General features: G+C 36.4%; 1 protein-coding gene across 10 annotated transcripts in view; it reads left to right on the forward strand.

Moving 5' to 3' along the window:
• LOC100646013 (neurexin-1) overlaps window positions 1–20,423 on the forward strand; it is a 636,909-nt gene that overhangs the window by 336,195 nt on the left and 280,291 nt on the right. For all 10 annotated transcript variants that reach the window (XM_048413687.1, XM_048413689.1, XM_048413690.1 and 7 more), the window contains one exon: window positions 9,860–9,886. In XM_048413687.1, coding sequence (XP_048269644.1) covers window positions 9,860–9,886 — 27 coding nt within the window. The remainder of the gene's footprint in view (window positions 1–9,859; window positions 9,887–20,423) is intronic.

Raw genomic sequence — 20,423 nt, forward strand, 5'->3', positions numbered from 1 at the left:
AAGGACCAAGGTACACTAAGTAAGATGTGTGCATTGTAGTTAATTGTTAGAAAAACTAATTCCTTTAACGAGTTTCTAATAGGATTATTCTTATCAGAACATGTGAATTGGTTGCAACAAGTTTCTATGGTGGATTATGTTGTAATATGTTTACCTATCAATATATATAGCAATAATTATTCCATAGCAAAATGTGTTAGGTTATTCTATAGAGCAATATTTGTGAGATTATTGAGCGATTGATTGAGCAGTGAAACAGGAATGGCGTGTGTGTCAGATGTTTGCACGTGTTTGATGGGAGTTTGGCTTGTGGAAGGTTGAAATTGTAATTGGGTTGAAAGAAATTAGAAGGACCAAGGTACACTAAGTAAGATGTGTGCATTGTAGTTAATTGTTAGAAAAACTAATTCCTTTAACGAGTTTCTAATAGGATTATTCTTATCAGAACATGTGAATTGGTTGCAACAAGTTTCTATGGTGGATTATGTTGTAATATGTTTACCTATCAATATATATAGCAATAATTATTCCATAGCAAAATGTGTTAGGTTATTCTATAGAGCAATATTTGTGAGATTATTGAGCGATTGATTGAGCAGTGAAACAGGAATGGCGTGTGTGTCAGATGTTTGCACGTGTTTGATGGGAGTTTGGCTTGTGGAAGGTTGAAATTGTAATTGGGTTGAAAGAAATTAGAAGGACCAAGGTACACTGAGTAAGATGTGTGCATTGTAATTAATTGTTAGAAAAATTCATTCCTTTAACGAGTTCCTAATAGGATTAATCTTATCAGGACATGTGAATTGGTTGCAACGAGTTTCTGTTTTATGTGATGGATTATGTCGTAATATGTTTACCTATCGATATATATAGCAATAATAATTATTCCGTAGCAAAATGAGTTAGGTTATTCTATAGAGATATCCAAAAAGGTGCTGGTGCAATCTTATTATTTCTTATCTTTATGTTATCAATCAATCTTATTATTCTTATCTCCGCATCTATGGAAGGAAAACAGTTGCATCTAAACCAATCGTCAAACTTATTAACATCCTGTTGCAAGTCAGACGCGTCGCGAGATTTAATTTCAAGAGATAATTGAAGATGATCCGTAGAAACTGTCAGCGTTTAAAAACCGCCCACTTCTCGTCTGAATTTGTCCGGTACAAACGCCATACTTAAACCATCGTTATTTCTACAACTCTTAAAACTCTTCTTATCTGACAATCTCTCAGCGCCAGGATTCTGTTCGCGAGCTAAAAACCACGACTACGACCTCCGTACCGTAAAGAGTACGTATATCAGTGTTTTTCCGTGTGAAACGATTGCTGCAGCGTTAAAGCCGCGCTTTCCTCTCGTCCGCGTCTCCGTATTTCCCGTGTCAACCATTTTTCACCTTCTTACATAATTACCCGAACGAGAAAAATCTCCGCTCGTTCTATCGTTACGTAAGAGGCGTCGCTATTTCGTTGCTTCGTTGGATGGATTTTGCCTCGAGGGAGGAAAACTGGCCGAAGATGGCACAGTTCGATACGATATTGCCAGGTATTCCGTGAGTTTGCACGACGACGAAGCATACGTATCAATGCATAAGTTGAAGCCGAGTTGGTGCTCGTTGATTTATAGTTGGCCGAGCGCGCACCACGGCCACACACGCTACCGAAATATCCCTTTTCCGGTCTCTTTCTGGATGGATGTGTCACCAGGCGTGCGGCTCTCAGCCGTTGCTTCCGGTCGTCGCGCATCTCCTCGGGCATAAAGAAGCTGCGGGGAGCGAGATGCCACGATAACCGTGGCTCTCGAGGGCGACAGAGACGCGCACACAGAGATTGCCACTCGGGCCGGAATGTACATTGCGAATGTATATGCCGGACCAATGACACGCGAGAGATCGCGCAATCTGTCTTTTCGAGGCGCGGCTTTAACTTGTAACTTGGGTATCAGGGGATGTTCGGGCTGCAGCATCTGTTCGCTTCAGCCACCTCAAGGTTAGCTTTCGGATGGCGGATTTGAAGGAAGTTTGGTTTATTGAGTGGAGAGGCGGCGGTCTACGACATACGACGTTTCGGCCGCTTTCTAAAGAACACGTTTTTCCTACCAGCGGACTACGAATTCGTACGCTTTTGCGGCACATGCAAAAAGTAGGAAAATGTGTGCCAGATGTAGATAGCGTGGCAAATATACAGATTATCTGCGACATGATACTTGTTACGGCGTTTGCACCAGGGAAATATTTATTCGAATATTTCTATCCCTTTTTTGGGGTCTATTTTCGCATATTTTTCAACAGAAATATTTGAATTCGTAGAAATTCAAATATTTGAGTATGACGTGTTGCCATTAACCAGTCGATAATAATCGGTATGTAACCAATTAAGCAGTTAGCTGTTGCATCGTCTTTGAAAAGCACGTGGCAAAAAGTAAGCGATGACGAGTATACTCGTCAAACGCAGAGTATGCGTGACTATTGCAATATAAAATTAAATTGTAGGGAAAAAACTGTTTCGTTTTTTAATTTTATTACCGACAAGGCTCATCGTAACACAAAATAGACCCTTCTCTTCGTGACGAGTATACTCGTCAAACACAGAGTATGCGTGGCTGTTGCAATATAAAATTAAGTTGCAAGGAAACAACTATTACCGACAGAGCTCGTCGAAACACAAAATAGTGTCGTCTCTTCGTGACGAGTATACTCGTCAAACACAGAGTATGCGTGGCTGTTGCAATATAAAATTAAGTTGCAAGGAAACAACTATTACCGACAGAGCTCGTCGAAACACAAAATAGTGTCGTCTCTTCGTGACGAGTATACTCGTCAAACACAGAGTATGCGTGGCTGTTGCAATATGAAATTAAGTTGCAAGGAAACGACTGTTACAGACAGAGCTCGTCGAAACACAAAATAGACTCTTCTCTTCGTGACGAGTATACTCGTCAAACACAGAGTATGCGTGGCTGTTACAATATAAAATTAAGTTGCAAGGAAACGACTGTTACCGACAGGGCTCGTCAAAACACAAAATAGTGTCGTCTCTTCGTGACGAGTATACTCGTCAAACACAGAGTATACGTGGCTGTTGCAATATGAAATTAAGTTGCAAGGAAACGACTGTTACCGACAGGGCTCGTCGAAACACAAAATAGATTCTTCTCTTCGTGACGAGTATACTCGTCAAACACAGAGTATGCGTGGTTGTTGCAATATAAAATTAAGTTGCAAGGAAACGACTGTTACCGACAGAGCTCGTCGAAACACAAAATAGACTCTTTTCTTCGTGACGAGTATACTCGTCAAAAACAGCTAACTGGTTAACGTGTGGTTAACTATACGACGAATATGAATAATTATATTTAAATGAAAACCGAAATGAAGTAAATATGTATGCGTGTAACGTTTTCACGAACTAACACGCGTCTTTTTCAACTATATCGTTATAAATAATGAAATTGATTACGTTGCTGCACGCAGATTAGTTTCTGTATGAACTATAATTACATAGCAATAATACGGCAGATAATATGTATATCTCTCTCGTCTCTGTCATTAGTGATTAATTATGTATATTTGACATTAAAACGTAAATGAATGTGCGATTATACCGCAGGATAATAATTCTAAATGTAATTAATTAACGGTATTAGTACACGATCAACGGGGCTTATCGCGTCAGTTAATGATATTTGATAAATCAGTATCGAACGTCACGTAAACCATTAAACACTATATTCGGAATCGATAAATTTATTAAAAATAAGCAATGTTAACAGTGAATTGGCAATCTGGATACGTTAGAAAATTAAAGATAAATCGTAATTAAATAATTGTAATTAAATAAACGACTATAAAATGACTTGAAAATTGCTCAACTTTTATTACATTAAATTCTCAGCTTTTTAACTGTCGCGTGCTAACGTATATAGTTTAGCTGTGTTACGATGTGGAATATTTTTCACGCTTTTATCATACTTATTTTATAGTGCTTTTTCACGCTGTCCATGTACTTTTAAGATACAGGAAGCTTTCATGTTGCAAAATATAAGATACAGTACAGTAACGTTAGTACAATAACGTCAAGTTCTTAGTCGCGTTATTAAATATTATTATTATTATATTAAGCTGCAGTAAATTACTTTTCACCAGAGTTACTTTACAGCATTTTGTTCAAATTATTTCGAACAAATACCCAAGATAATTAGCGGAATGAATTGATATCAGTGGACATAGCGAAAATACTTTTCCCCTGAAATAATTACCTGTTATCCGTAACAAATTATTTTCTATATTCGTTCGAACAAGGATCGCAGAATTATTGGAATAATAATACGAGTAATTGTTTGTTCCCACTTAATTTTGTACAAATATATACCGATACAGTTCCCAGCATTAATTTATCCGATGAATAATTTACCAAGCAACGGTAAACTTTCTAATATGGCACTTGCAAAAAGTTCATTACAGAAGCCAATATCGCAACAACTGGATAACGAAGCTTGCAAGTATATACCTCAGATACGATGTAACACAGAAATATTTATCCATAATGTATCACTTTATTCGAACGAGTTATGCGATTAAATTTCTCTTCAACTGAATTCTCGTTCGGATATTTGGTGGTGAACAAAAATTCGATTCTTTATTTTTATTCGTCGTTTGTTATTGCAATATAATTTTGCCCGATACTGTACGTATTTGTACTTAGCTTTTGTCATCTTTCTTTCTATTGCAATCTTCAACCTTGTCGCGCGAACGAGCATCGAATTATCGATGTTTAAAGCCTTAGGTTTCCCCTTTAAACGCCCTGTATAATTCCTTACAAGCGAACAATTATATTCATACGCGTGACTGGCTTTCGATAAACGGATTACTCGCTGTACCTTAACGCGATAGTTTCTCGAAATAAGAAAAATGTCCAACAACTTTAACAAGCCCTCGCGTACATGCACACGCCTCACGGAGCTTGATTTGCCAGTTATGACGTAACTACCGCTACGACCAGGCAACTTGGTAAGTCCATTGTTCGCCTCTGATCGGTTATCCGCTTCGCTGGCGGCCGATTAAATTCGCTGATCAACTCGCGACGATAAAGTTCGGTCAAGTTCATTACGTTTCGGAGAAAGGACTTTCATTAAAACGTGGAAAGCCAGCGGTATTCGAGCAACGCTTGCAACCAGCAACCATTGTTATTACCGCGATGCTACTTTTCCTTTAATCCGCTCGATTTTTATTCAGATCGACCAGGCGACAGAAAAAGAGAGTATCTCGTTCTAATATCTTGGATCTTGGATCTTTAATATCCGATCATTTAACGGTGTAACCGTACGCTTCATTGAGGAAGTTGTATCGCATCTGGCCGTGCTTCTTCCATTTCTATCTGTCAGTCTTTTGTTTAATAAATAATTTTCTCGTGCTTTGTTTCTGCTCGCGATTTCTTAGTCGGAAATTCGGAATGAATTTTTATTCCCGCGAAGAGTCTTTCGAACGTTCGTTCGAACAGCTGATCCGGTGAATGTTTTAGGATCTTTTCAGACTCTTTGAGAGCTTGCAATGGCAAAACAATTAGGCGTCGATATGAACGGGCTTGTACACGGTGTGAAGAAAGATATACTTGTCCGCGGGAAATAGAAAAATTGCAAGGGGAATAGAAAATATCTGGCTAACGCGGACTTTTAAACTCGCCACGCGACAAATGTAATTTTCTAATTTCCCGTTTGTAGTGGTATTTTGGAGCAAATGAAATGTGTAAGGAGAAGCACGAGGGGGTGAAATTTCCTTAGTTTAAAAGTCGACCGTAGACGTAGAAACGAGTAACAGGAGGGAAAAAGCAGGGGAACGAGAATGAAAATAGTGAAACGAGCTTTCCCATTTTCTCTAGCTCTTTGGATTAAGAATAAAGTAATTTTGCTGCAGCAATAAGATATGTTAAAGAAGGGAAAGTGGAAAAGGTGGAAAGAAACGCGTTTAGTTATTTTTAATGCCTATGTTCTCCTTGATTTATTCTCCGGATAGCGGATCTGAACGTTAATTAACATTTAACGAAACAGTTTTCTGCAATGTAAAATACTCCCTCGGCCTTGACCTAACAGATTTCACTCGTTAAATTAAAATTCAACGAACTTGTTCCGGCTTAATTCTCCTTATTTGCGAGGAGCGCGACAGTGAGAGTTGAGACTGAAACGGGGACAATTCGTTTTACGAGGAAACGTGGGAAATTGGGTCAACTGGAAGCAATTTAATAAGATCGATACATGGTGAATCGCACGATCCTTGCATCTCTCTTTGATCAAACGCTTGTAGCGAATTAAATTTCATGGCCAATCGTACGTAACGCGTAAAATACTGTGTGTAAAATCACTTGAAATTAAGCTTCGAATTCTTTTACAAACTCAGACAATCCGTGCAACATAAGGATATTAATCGTTTCGCCTTTGAAATGAAAAATGTCTCATTTTTTGGAACCACGTACAGTTCATTTACATTTATCAATATCTACGATTATTATTATTTGTTGAAGTGGCCACCACTTCTAGGAAAACTCTACATCTGGTCTTTTTCGTTTTCTCAAGCACTGAAGCCATCGACAGCGTATAGACAATAGACTGGGACGAAGGCAGACCATAGACAGTAGACTGGCGACGATGGTGTCACGTAAACTTGAGGGTTGGATGATAAAATAAAATAGCTGAGTCGTAACACAGCTATCAATTTTGCTTTTATTAAACTTTATTATGAATTCAGCAATCACAATGGAATGCACACTGAATTAACACACATAAATCACAATTCACTGCAACAACTTTGTGTAAAACCCAGTTACACTGATACGTTAGGTACGCGACTGGTCTGAGGGTAGAAACCGGTAAAGATATGTTGACTATTCTAAGGATACAGAATAAGTGAAGCTTCACTGACGATACTGTGTCTGAGGAAAGCTAGGGCTGGGTATGTCTAAGGACACGGGACCATCGGATTCGTTGATGACAATTTTGGTTAGGAAAGTGAGGGCAGTAGACACCGCTTCCGATTGGATAATAAGAAGGTTGCTGAACGAGGAAGGGTTTCAGCCGCCCTCGAGGGAAAGTTGCTAACGGAAGATACCAAACGTGAGGAAAACCAACTTTCCCGTGTCAACCCGTAGCAAACAATAAATGTAAAGGAACCTGAAACAAAAGATACGTGTTTGGTCTGAAGGACCTTAACTATGAAAATGCCAAGATCCATGGTGGGTCCTTAAGACTGTTGAGAATACGCACCAAGGATGTGCTGATATCTGGGTGCCATCTTGCCCTCGGTGTGTGGCCTGGTCTCTGATGTGGATTGATGTTACAATGGCTTCTGAGTTGTCAGTTATAGGGTGCTAGCGTGCGGATCTGGACCAGCTCAAATTATTTTTCTACTTGTAATTACTCTTCTATATCCAAATATATTCTCTGCCTTACAATTTATCCACGCGTTTCTCTATTTATACATCTAATAACCTCAACATTGTTATTATTAATACTATATTTATGAAGAAGTACATTTAGCAAAATCTCAAAATGGCAAAATCTACACGTACGTACACGTGTACGTGTACTGAATTGCAGCTGCTTGGTGGCTGCTGTGCAAAGCCTTCGATTACGTGTCAACATTTACGAGGCTACGCTTATACAACATTTTTCTTATCTCCACTCGTACGATACCCTGACACCGTTTTTTTAAGAAGAACTGGGACACCGTGTATTTTTTAAGCAACTGCCTCAAACCGTGCTGTTCCTATATTCGCATCTAATTCCGGCTGACCTAGAGAGTCTGTCGTTTTAAAATCGTCCCACCATCCTCCTGACGTCCACCATCCCCTCTGCCAAACGAAAGTTACAAAACGGAGAATCGCGAGGAATTTAAAAGAGCGCGCCATTAGCAAAAGCGTGCGAGCGACGACGCTCGAAGACAACTCAGCTCGGTTATCTAATTCCACGGTGGTGGTGTACACACAAGTTCGGTCGCTGTAACGTCGAGGAATACGTAAAACGGTCGATCTCTTTTTTTTCTTTCCTTTCGAGCATCGCGAAACTTCTTATGATAATCAGGACGAAAGTTCTTCGTAGAGAAGCTCCTGCAGGCTCTTTGCCTAGCGACCAGCTCCTCGAAAAGCTTCCTTATTCCTTCGTCGTCGACGCTTCTGTCTGCAGACGACTTTTGAATTTCAATTCGTCCGCTGCCCTCTTTCCACTCGAGCTATGCAGCTTGTTTTTAAAAGATTAGGCGTACACGGATCTCTTTAATTAAAATGTTCTTCCGCAGTATCTATATATATATATATGAGACGAAGTTTGGTCGTTTTCTTCATTCCATCTTTCTATTTAATCATCGTTTCGTGACGATTTGCACAGCACGAGTTTACTCGGCCGACGAGGAAATTTACTTGCAAAATTCCCTTTCTTCTATTGTCAAACTTGCTCCAGTTACTTAAGAGGAGAAACTACTATTGGTAGTTTGTTATTTGTACTTGTAAAGTCTGAATAATAATATTCGTTCTGATTGTACAAGGGACGAAACTATGTTCGTCGAATTAGGAACATTTAAAGCTTGCAATATTTTCCATTCGATAGTTCAATTAAAAGACGCGAACGAAATCTGATAGAATTTATTAATTGCACGTGTTTGTTCATCTTTACTGACCTTGAATTATTCCAAATTGATGACTGAACACCACGTTAACACTAGAACTACCGGTAGTTAACACGAAGCTACTTGTACCAAAACCAATGAAAATGACTGGTCTTTAAAAAATATATAATAATAGAATACTTGTATATTTATTGATTTATTACTTTCTCACAGAAGCAATTCCATGTTATGTGGTACATTTTTGCTATTATTAATCCATCTGCGACCATGATCGACCTAAACGAGGGTTCACACATTTATAAAATTGTAGAACCAGTCGTTCTGACTGCCGTGGTATTTCTAGCATTAGCATCTAGCGATCCAGCGATCGATCTGGAATTTTCCTGATAACTGATATCGTCATATCGAACGATACGCCGTGAAAATTTGAAAAACGCGTGACAAGTTGTAGAAAACGAGGAAACTGGTTAATTAGGGTTCGATGAACAAATTGCAGGACTCCTGTACACTTTGACATGTATCAGTCATTTTCACTGGTATTGGTATAAGTAGCCTGACACAAAATTATTTTCAGTTTGAGTACATAAAAAACAAAATAAAATTTATTATATTATTCTTTTAATTATCGTTGTAAAAATCATTAGATGATTGCGGAAAAAATATAACACGAAATAGAAATTTTAATATAAAATTGATTTGACTCGTGTGGTAGTTTTAGTGTTAAGCTCTAGAAATTGTGATATTATGTAGGTTATATTATATTAACCATAGATTAAGTTTAAGTATATCTAATCGATAATTAGGCAAGTTCAATTATATTTGATCAATTTTCAAAGACAAGTACCAGTCACTTTCACTGGTATTGGTATAAGTAGCCTGACACAAAATTATTTTCAGTTTGAGTACATAAAAAACAAAATAAAATTCATTACATTATTCTTTTATTTATCGTTGAGAAAGTCATTAGATGATTGCGGAAAAATATAACACGAAGTAGAAATTTTAAAATAAAATTGTCAAACCAGTCGATTTGACTGATGTGGTGTTAAACACTATTATTACTATATTGTATCATATTTATTATATTATCAAGTCATTGGACTAGCCACAATCAATAAGAGACTTGCAGAGTGTGCGAATATTCGGTACGATGATCCGGTCTCGAAGTTGGAGATCCAATTATTTATCGCCGCGCTATTTCGCTTGGTATTCCAACGATTGATCGTTCCTTTCTGCTTTCTGTTTCAGATATCCTCCATCACCAGCTTCTGCAGGGTGAGTAGCTATTCGTCTGCCGATTTATTGGTTATTGATTCATTCGCGCTTTCTCTTAAGTACGGAGAGCAATGGCCTGCTCTTATTCGTTTTCTTCCTTTTCCTCTTTTCTTTTCTTTCCTTTCTTTTTTAATTCGTGTGCAGACTGTGTGCGAAGGTTGGCGAGCTGCGGTAAATTTCAAAAATTGCTATTATATGAATAAGTGGCCATATAGAAAGTCGATTATCGAAACCACTTTTGACGATTGCGTGTTTTATCGCTGATCCGAACTCGAAGGAAAACTTGAAGCAATCTGTGCTACGAACACGTGATAAATGTTCATGTGAAACTTGGTAATTAAAATTCCTACTAATTCAGAATTGAAGAAATATAGTACGCCCTCTGCTATGTAATTTGTAGTAGCAAATAATAACGTGCACGGTAAAAATAATACAAATGCATAGCACATTTTCTATACAATCTGAGTACCAGATTTTTCATTACTTCGCTGCGTTTAGCAAATGAAGAAACCCATAAGCTGATGAAATTCAGGTATTTTTTCTATTTGCTTAACCGTCGGCACGCGGAAATCGGTAATCGTAGATGCGGAAGACGAGTGAGCGCGCCAAATGAAAGCTGCCGATCGATCGCAACCTCCAGTGTCTTGACACAAATTTAAAAATTAATCGACAGTTAAAAGCATCGGCTCCCGGTCGTTCGAAATATCGGTTTGACATATTTTCACTGAAAACGTCGATAAAGACAATACCTCGTACCTGCAGTCGGATCAGAGAACCTGGACGAGACCATTAAATCGTTCGGTTTCCTTCGAGCAATAACCCTAAACGCAATCCTTGATCCCTGAACCTTAACAAGATTTCCCTCGTTCGATCAGGAAACGAAATGACGATCGCGTCCCTAGATAACGTAAGTTATATATATATACACACACATAAGTGCTGGATGGTATATACAGTATCGTGTGCGTAAATATTTGGACACCCGGTGTATGTGCTGTGACAGCAACGAACGAAACATACGAGAGATTCAACTTTTACATTGGCAATATTTAATTGTAATAATTACTAGCTATATTTAATTGTGATAGTTAATAGCTGCTCTTGTACAAATTTATTTATTTATTTATTATACAGCAGGATTCATTTTTATAATAGTTTGACGATATTTCGCATGAAAATGTATATATTGGGTTTGCAACAAAGTGATTGCGGCCTTTGTCATTGGGTGGTGTATAGAGTATCGTGTGCGTAAATATTTGGACACCCGGTGTATGTGCTGTGGTAGCAACGAACGAAACATAAAGAGAGATTGGCAATATTTAATTGTAATAATTACTAGCTATATTTAATTATGATAGTTAATAACTACAGTTGTACAAATTTATTTATTTATTTATTTATTATACAGCAGGATTCATTTTTATAATAGTTTGACGATATTTCGCATGAAAATGTATATATTGGGTTGGTAACTAAGTGATTGCGGCTTTTGTCATTGGATGGTATTGACAAAATCCGCAATCACTTAGCTGCCTTTTATTTTTATTTTTATGTTTTCATTTGGTAGACTATTTACGATCAATTCTTATTGAAAATTATAAGTAAATTCTTTTGGATTATAATAGTTTATACTATGTTTGATTCTAGTTGAATGTAATGCTTCAATCTAAAGGGTATTGTCTTTTTAGTCTGCGGATCTGATCCATCGTGTCAAATAGCTGGGAAATTAATTGCCTTGCCAACGCAATATTTTGACGTCGTCTCTTGCCATCTTTCGAATCTTCCATGGAACATCATCTGTTTAAACGCTTGAATAATATTATACTTCGATATTTGATTAGATATTGCACTAAATTATTTATTATTATTTGTCACTACAATTACACTAATATAGCTTAACAATATCCTAATATTATTGGGTTGGCAACTAAGTGATTGCGGCTTTTGCCATTAGGTGGTAATGACAAAATCCGCAATTACTTAGTTGCCAACCCAATATATACATTTTGATATGAAATATCGTTAAACTATTGCAAAAATGAATCGTCTACGAACGAGGATGATACGATGACTGTGCATTTACTTTACAAATTTAATATAATTTAACGTCACTGTCAACTTGACAAAAGTTAGGGTAGAAGACAATGATACATTTTGATATGAAATATCGTTAAACTATTGCAAAAATGAATCGCCCTGTATAATTATTCGAATCGTCTACGAACGAGGATGATACACGATGACTGTGCATTTACTTTACAAATTTAATATAATTTAACGTCACTGTCAACTTGACAAAAGTTAGGGTAGAAGACAATGATACATTTTGATATGAAATATCGTTAAACTATTGCAAAAATGAATCGTCCTGTATAATTATTCGAATCGTCTACGAACGAGGATGATACACGATGACTGTGCATTTACTTTACAAATTTAATATAATTTAACGTCACTGTCAACTTGACAAAAGTTAGGGTAGAAGACAATGATATATTTTGATATGAAATATCGTTAAACTATTGCAAAACTGAATCGTCCTGTATAATTATTCGAATCGTCTACGAACGAGGATGATACACGATGACTGTGCATTTACTTTACAAATTTAATATAATTTAACGTCACTGTCAACTTGACAAAAGTTAGGGTAGAAGACAATGATACATTTTGATATGAAATATCGTTAAACTATTGCAAAACTGAATCGCCCTGTATAATTATTCGAATCGTCTACGAACGAGGATGATACGATGACTGTGCATTTACTTTACAAATTTAATATAATTTAACGTCACTGTCAACTTGACAAAAGTTAGGGTAGAAGACAATGATACATTTTGATATGAAATATCGTTAAACTATTGCAAAACTGAATCGCCCTGTATAATTATTCGAATCGTCTACGAACGAGGATGATACGATGACTGTGCATTTACTTTACAAATTTAATATAATTTAACGTCACTGTCAACTTGACAAAAGTTAGGGTTGAAGACAATGCTTGGCGAACACTCAGTGAGCGTTTATATCAAATATCGATAGCCTTTGAAATTCTCTGCTATATACAGTAGTTTTGGTGATAATATTCGAGGATGTACAATGGACGCTGATAGTGACGAAATGATCAGATTAGTCGGAGAAAATGTACGGTTCGCTGGCCACGAAACTGCAACGGAGTCTGAATTCGCGATTCAAACGTTGCATTCGTATCACGAACTCTGACGAAACAATATCTTTATTGTATTTCGCTTGCTGCTTCACACATTTCCAACGACATAGATATACTTCGCCTATAGACAAAAGAAACGACACTAGGGAAATTAGAATTAGCAGGTTCGACATGCTTTGGCAACTTTGTACACGAAAACTCGACCACGATTCTTCAAAGATGAATTTGGAATATTTTCCACAGCAACTTCGTACGTATACTTCCTTCAAGATAAATTAAAAATATTTTCCAAAGGAACGTGCTATGTAGAAGTATGTGTTCCACTTTGTGTTTGTACGATGATGAAACGTAATTTGAATATTAAGTGGCACCGAGACCAAGTAACTCAACTCGAACCTAACTTATCTAAATTATCGCAGTCAGACGTGGCTTACGACTCAACATTGCGAGCGTTAATTTTGTGAGTTCAATAATATTTTTTGTTATTGTTATTTAATCTGTACTTTACAATTTGTCCAACTGGACACAATAATATGTATCGTACAAGGTTTCTGAAGACAGAACTAAACGCGACTGAATAATCGAAAGTATACTTGACAAGTTTTCAGACTCCATTTTCCCAAAAGCGAAACCTTGAGTGAACAAACCTTTGGTCCCACATTTTCTTCGTATTTTTTCACAAGGGGTCGCCTCGTGCTCACCTTGCATCCTGTTGCACATTATTTATAACAATATCACACGAATTGCACGAAGCTTCACCATAAACCAATATACGCGCTGCTTCGTCTACTTCACAGCACAAGCCAACCTACCTTCCCTGGTTACTTGGAACTGAGAGAAATTCCGACTCGACCATATCCTTCCGATCCGACCAAATATACGCTAAACACCCGCGGACTGCATCTGTTGCTAAAAAACGTCAGCAACTTGCTGACAAACAAGCTGATCATTTCTCAGCGAGATCTGACTCGCAAAGGGAAATTTCTAGCAGTTAAACTTTAGATTGGAATTTTTGGACGATGTTACGTTGCACGGGGAAAGGCGGAATTGTCGCGCGTTAGCGGAATGGGAGCCACGTGGCAGGAAATAAGAAATTGACGAGGAAAGGATAGGAAGGATCGAAGGAACGTTTCGACTTCTCTCGTTGCATCCCTAGGGGGTGGCACAAGTCGAAGGATAAGAGGTCGCAGCCCGCGGACATAAGGAGATGGACGACCGGAATCCTGTTAAAAATAGTCGCGATTTCTCGAAGGCACGAAAAAGTTTCTCGTGCGCCATCCTTTGACACTTGGAACGACAAAAGTACGATGGAAATCGTATAGAGAAGAGGAGATCGAATCCTTTAAAATGTTAGGCTATTCTCGGTCCCGTGATGTTGGTGTTTTTTCCAAGCTGCTTTGAATATCTGCACGACGTGCTCTTACGATTCTTTTTTCCCTTTCGTTTCTTATTCTTTCTCCTCTTGTTTCTATACGATCCCATGTCTTAGTTCGAAAGATTCCGAAGGAATACGGGTACAACGAGTGTACAAAGGTGTCGAGAAAATTGTGCAATTAGAAAAAGAAGCAACCTGATGTGGACAAATTTGAAGACAATTTTACAGAGAATTTCGATCGAGTTCAGAAATATTTTTTAATTGCAAGTTGATTAGCTGTTACGTCCACTTTTGCAAACTTGCAGAGACGAGATTTATGTCACGAGTGACATTAACGAGAGGTGACTATACCACCGAGCCTAATTGACTAATTGGAAAGGAAAATCAGTATCTCGAATACATAGATTTATGGACGAAAGGGCGACAAATTTTCATATCTGTTGGATTTTGAAAAATTTCTTTCTTTCCTGAACGTAAATCTTGTATAATGGAAATTATTTTACTATGCTTCAAACTTTGCAATGAATTATACAAACGTATGCGTGGGAACTTGGGCGAAACGAAGCGGAGAAAAATGCAAATTTAGGAAACAACTTCAGCTCGATGAAATACGAAACGTAAGTGCAGTGGATTTTTACGGAGGACGAAGAATCGTAGGATTAGAGTAAAATTACGTGGCGTGAATTTTCCTAAAGATGCTTGTCATTTATTAAAACCTGATCGATAGAGTTTCCTTGGAACACTCGACCCTGACCGTGTCCAATAATACCGCGTTATTAATTTTTCACGGGAAGTTGAACTGGAGATGTCGAAAAAGGTAGCGAAGGTGTCGGAATCTCGTGCTTTCGAATTGCTTTCCCCAAGATCTACTTTCGAAATTGCTTTTTTCTCAGGCCATCGAGGCTGAAAGGTTTCTTCTTTCGTCGTTTCCTTCTTATTCTTCCGCTTGCCGGTGTTCTACCGGTGGACTTGACACTCTTAAATCACACGAGGTACACGCTTCCAGTGTTGTTGGAAAATGGATGACCAAGATAGTCCGATGAAACAATCGAAAAATAATACGATACGTAAAATTAAAATGCTGCAATTCTGATAATTCCATGTGCAATTTCTTATGCGTAATCTTAATTTGTAATAATTTAATATAAATAGAATTATTAGTTTTGGCAGTTCTGTAATTTGGTCGAAACTCGAGGCCGCTGTAATCGTCATTTTCATCATCGTTCTCAAACAGTTGGAAAATAACATCACGTAATTGTGATGTTGCTTTTGTAACAGTTCTACTTGTGTGCTTGTATGACCATTATTCATTGACTTTTAATATTTTTAATAAATCTACTTTTCGTTGATTTATGATAATTCTATTTATATATTGTATTATTAATATTTTATAACAATTCTACTTGTATAATCTACTATCGATTGATTTATAATAGCTTTACTTCTATAACCATTATTCATGTATTTTTAGTATTTTTAATAATTCTACTGTTCGTTGATTTATGATAATTCTATTTATATATTGTATTATTAATATTTTACAACAATTCTACTTGTATAATCTACTATCGATTGATTTATAATAGTTTTGCTTCTATAAACATTATTCATGTATTTTCAATATTTTTAATAATTCTACTGTCCGTTGATTTATGTTAATTCTACTTGTATATTATATTATTAATATTTTATAACAATTCTACTTGTATAATCTACTATCGATTGATTTATAATAGTGTTGTTTGTATAACCATTATTCATGTATTTTTAATATTTTTAATAATTCTACTGTTCGTTAATTTATGATAATTCTACTTGTATATTTTATTATTAATATTTTATAACAATTTTACTTGTATAATCTACTATCGATTGATTTATAATAGTTTTGCTTCTATAACCATTATTCATGTATTTTTAATATTTTTAATAATTCTACTGTCCGTTGATTTATGTTAATTCTACTTGTATATTATATTATTAATATTTTATAACAATTTTACTTGTATAATCTACTATCGATTGATTTATAATAGTGTTGTTTGTATAACCATTATTCATGTATTTTTAATATTTTTAATAATTCTACTGTTCGTTGATTTATGATAATTCTATTTATATATTGTATTATTAATATTTTATAACAATTCTACTTGTATAATCTACTATCGATTGATTTATAATAGCTTTACTTCTATAACCATTATTCATGTATTTTTAATATTTTTAATAATTCTACTGTCCGTTGATTTATGTTAATTCTACTTGTATATTATATTATTAATATTTTATAACAATTCTACTTGTATAATCTACTATCGATTGATTTATAATAGTGTTGTTTGTATAACCATTATTCATGTATTTTTAATATTTTTAATAATTCTACTGTTCGTTGATTTATGATAATTCTATTTATATATTGTATTATTAATATTTTATAACAATTCTACTTGTATAATCTACTATCGATTGATTTATAATAGTTTTGCTTCTATAACCATTATTTATGTATTTTTAATATTTTTAATAATTCTATTGTTCGTTGATTTATGATAATTCTATTTGCATATTGTATTATTAATCTTTTAAAACAATTCTACTTGTATAATCTACTATCGATTGATTTATAATAGTGTTGTTTGTATAACCATTATTCATGTATTTTTAATATTTTTAATAATTCTACTTTTCGTTGATTTATGATAATTCTATTTGCATATTGTATTATTAATCTTTTAAAACAATTTTACTTGTATAATCTACTATCGATTGATTAATTGTATCTGTTAATTGTACAATTTAGTTTGCCTGTGAGAAAATAAGAAAATAAGAAAAACAAATTGCAAATGGTTGAAAATAGTTAATTTTTCTTGTTTAACCAGCCGTGCTGTTTCCTTCCATTTTTTACGTAGAAATAGAAAATGTAGGGAAACTAGCGTAGCGTGGCAAACAATTTAATCGACGAAACTCGTTCGTCAAAAAATAAAAGGCTCAGATATACACCGAGATTCTTTTATCCGGTAAAACAAGAAGATTACATTTTCCTGCCGCTGTTGTACGAATTTTAACAAATTCCTCTGTTCCGTCTGTTATCAAAGGGAACTATGTTCGTCGAATGTAAATAACTCGGTACGCTAGAGCGATGATCAAACGTACGAATATTCGAATTTATGATATATAATATTTTTCGATAACAACGTTAATTAACAGAAATTAATTGTACGTGACAGACATTATACGTCAGGCTACGCGTAAATGGAAATGATAACGAATTTCATACAGTTGCGTTAGAAGCGTACAATGTGACGTCATAATGGTTAATTTAGTGCACCGCGCATTTGTAATTCGTGAAAATTAAATTTACACATTTGCACGTATTAACATGACAAAACACGACGTTCATTTGACGTGGAAGAATTGCACGAAATTTTCTCAAAAGCTATATTCCTCCCAGAAACATTTACGCACTGTGCAAACAACATTTTTTTATCGATTAACAAATAATAAGCTATTTTTAACTAGGCAATTTTTATTTTATTCGCCGTTCAAACCAATTGTTTATCAGACTTGTATTATTTCTTATGCACAATTTCATTAATTAATGCACCCTAATTAATTCATTCATTCGTCACTATTCGTTGACCGGTTAGCTGTTGCGATCTATTCGAAAAGCGTGTTCCTAAACAGCCAACTGCACAATTCGCTCGATTTCAATCCATCTTTCTTTTACCATTTATTCGTCACGCGTGAATACAATAAATAATTTGTAAAATTAAAATAATTCCAGTTACCAGCGACAAACTTTCTCTGGACGGTAACGCGATACCATCAAAAGTAGCGAAACTATTCTGAAACTTCCATTTGTCACGTGGTTCTTACGCGATTTATACTTACACGAGATGTATTGGGTTGGCAACTAAGTGGTTGCGGGTTTTGTCAATACCACCTAATGACAAAATCCGTAATCACTTAGTTGCCAACCTAATATATCTCGTAAGCTGTTTGGAGCAAAGGTATGGGGCTGGAACATTGAAGAAAGACTGGATAGAACACAAAGAAGATACGTGAAATGGATCTTCGGTTTGGATATGACAACACCAAACTGTATATTGATAGAAGAATGCAAGCTAACAGAAATCGAAGAAAAAGCATTAAGAAGAGCAGCAAGGTATGAAAGGAAAGCCATAGAATCAAAAAAGGAACTAGTAAAGGAGTGAAACTGGGGAAACGGCCAGGAAGGGCAAAGAGCAAGAAAGAGAAAGAAGGGACTAGAAGAGGTGAGAAATGGGGGGACACAGATGGAAGCAGGAGAAGAGCAAGAAAGGAAGACAGCAGACCAAATTACAGAAGAAAGAAGAAAGAGAGAAGCAGAAGATAGGGGGAAAAGGATAAGGGAATCCAAATATAACGTACATTACAGAAAAATGGCCAAAGAAGAGTTACCAAAATACTTAGAAGGGAGGATGAAGTGGAAGGACAGAAAAGTATCAGCAAGATTCAGATGTGGAAACGAGACCAAAGCGAGGGAATACTGGAAAGAAGAGGAAGAAAAAAGATGCAGGCTATGCAAAAGGAAAGAAGAAGACCCGGGACATGTAATAGAAGAATGCGAAATAACGGGAGGACCAAAGGACACAGAAAAAATACTGAACGAGACTGGAGAAGGACTAACAGAACTAAAAACGATAACAGAGAAGAGAAGGGCGATACAAGACGGGGAGGAACGACGATAAGGAAGCACAGCAAGGAGGCAAAAGCCCAAAAGTTGCCATAGTTGTACAGACAGAATAATTAAAGGAGTACGATATAATAAAGTGGATAAGAGAGGAGGTAGATATATAAGAAGCGAAATAGGTAAACGAGATGTAAAACCGAAAGCTCGTCCAAAGCAGAAAGGCACGAACTGAGCAATAATAAATAATAATAAACTATATCTCGTAAGCAGTAAATAAAATTCTAAATATTCATAGCAAGCTGTACGTAAAAGAGGAGCAAAGGATTGGAAAGAGAACGTCGCGCAGGATCGATTTTCAGAATGATTTTATCGAAATTCATTTTATTATTAGTTTATCGGCTATTCTACTTGGACAAAAGTATACACGTAACCGGCGTGTGTATTCTTGCGAACCTGTGGCACGGAAGCTTTCAATTTCGAGCGGCTAAACGTTTTTAATTTCACCGCAAAAAGCGCGGATGCCACACGCTCGTGTGACGGCCGAGCGACCCGGTTTGTACACACGTGCACGTCGGCCGAGCGCTATGAGTTTACGATGGAATAAATTAAATCAAAATGTAAATCGGTTTGCCGTTGAACCGTGTTTGGCCAGAAGTGGAAAACAGGGGAGCAAATGGCCCAGAAACCAACGTGGGGGCAAAAGACCGATCGAGATATGAAATATTCGTCAACAGATCCTTTCGATGCTTACGATTTACCTGTCAAATTGCCAGGTAAATTTGTTTTTTAAGTAGAAGCTAATAGAAGAGTATGTTGCAAAAATCCTGTGACGGGAATTCTGCTCTTTCGAGTTTTACGTATTTTTGTGCGGTGCGGTTGTTGTGGCAATCAGACAACACGTCCGTAACAGTTTTTCCATTTGTCCAATGTGATCTTTGGGAAGAAAACTCGGCTATGTTTAGGACTCGTCCACTTTCGTTCTAAAATATATTTTAATGTTAACGTGTTTCGAATATTCTGTTAATCGCGCGCCTTTCTTCTCGTCGATCGAAAATCTCTTCGGAAAAAGAAAAATGGTACCAGCCACTGGGAAGTAAATACGTGCCAGTTATCTGGGAAACTGGTTGAGAAGAACGAGAGAAAATGGAAGAAAAGTAAATGGATGCGGGGGAAGAAAATGTTTCATTCGAAATTCTCGTTTTTTGGCGCCGGAACCGGACAAGTCGAAAAAGATTCGCCAGGTACATTTTTGAAAAATCCCATTTCATCCGTCATTTGTCACGCTAATGACCTTCTAAATCTAAGATCAAAA

This window comes from Bombus terrestris, chromosome 17, assembly GCF_910591885.1.
Source record: "Bombus terrestris chromosome 17, iyBomTerr1.2, whole genome shotgun sequence".
NCBI lineage: Eukaryota > Metazoa > Arthropoda > Insecta > Hymenoptera > Apidae > Bombus > Bombus terrestris.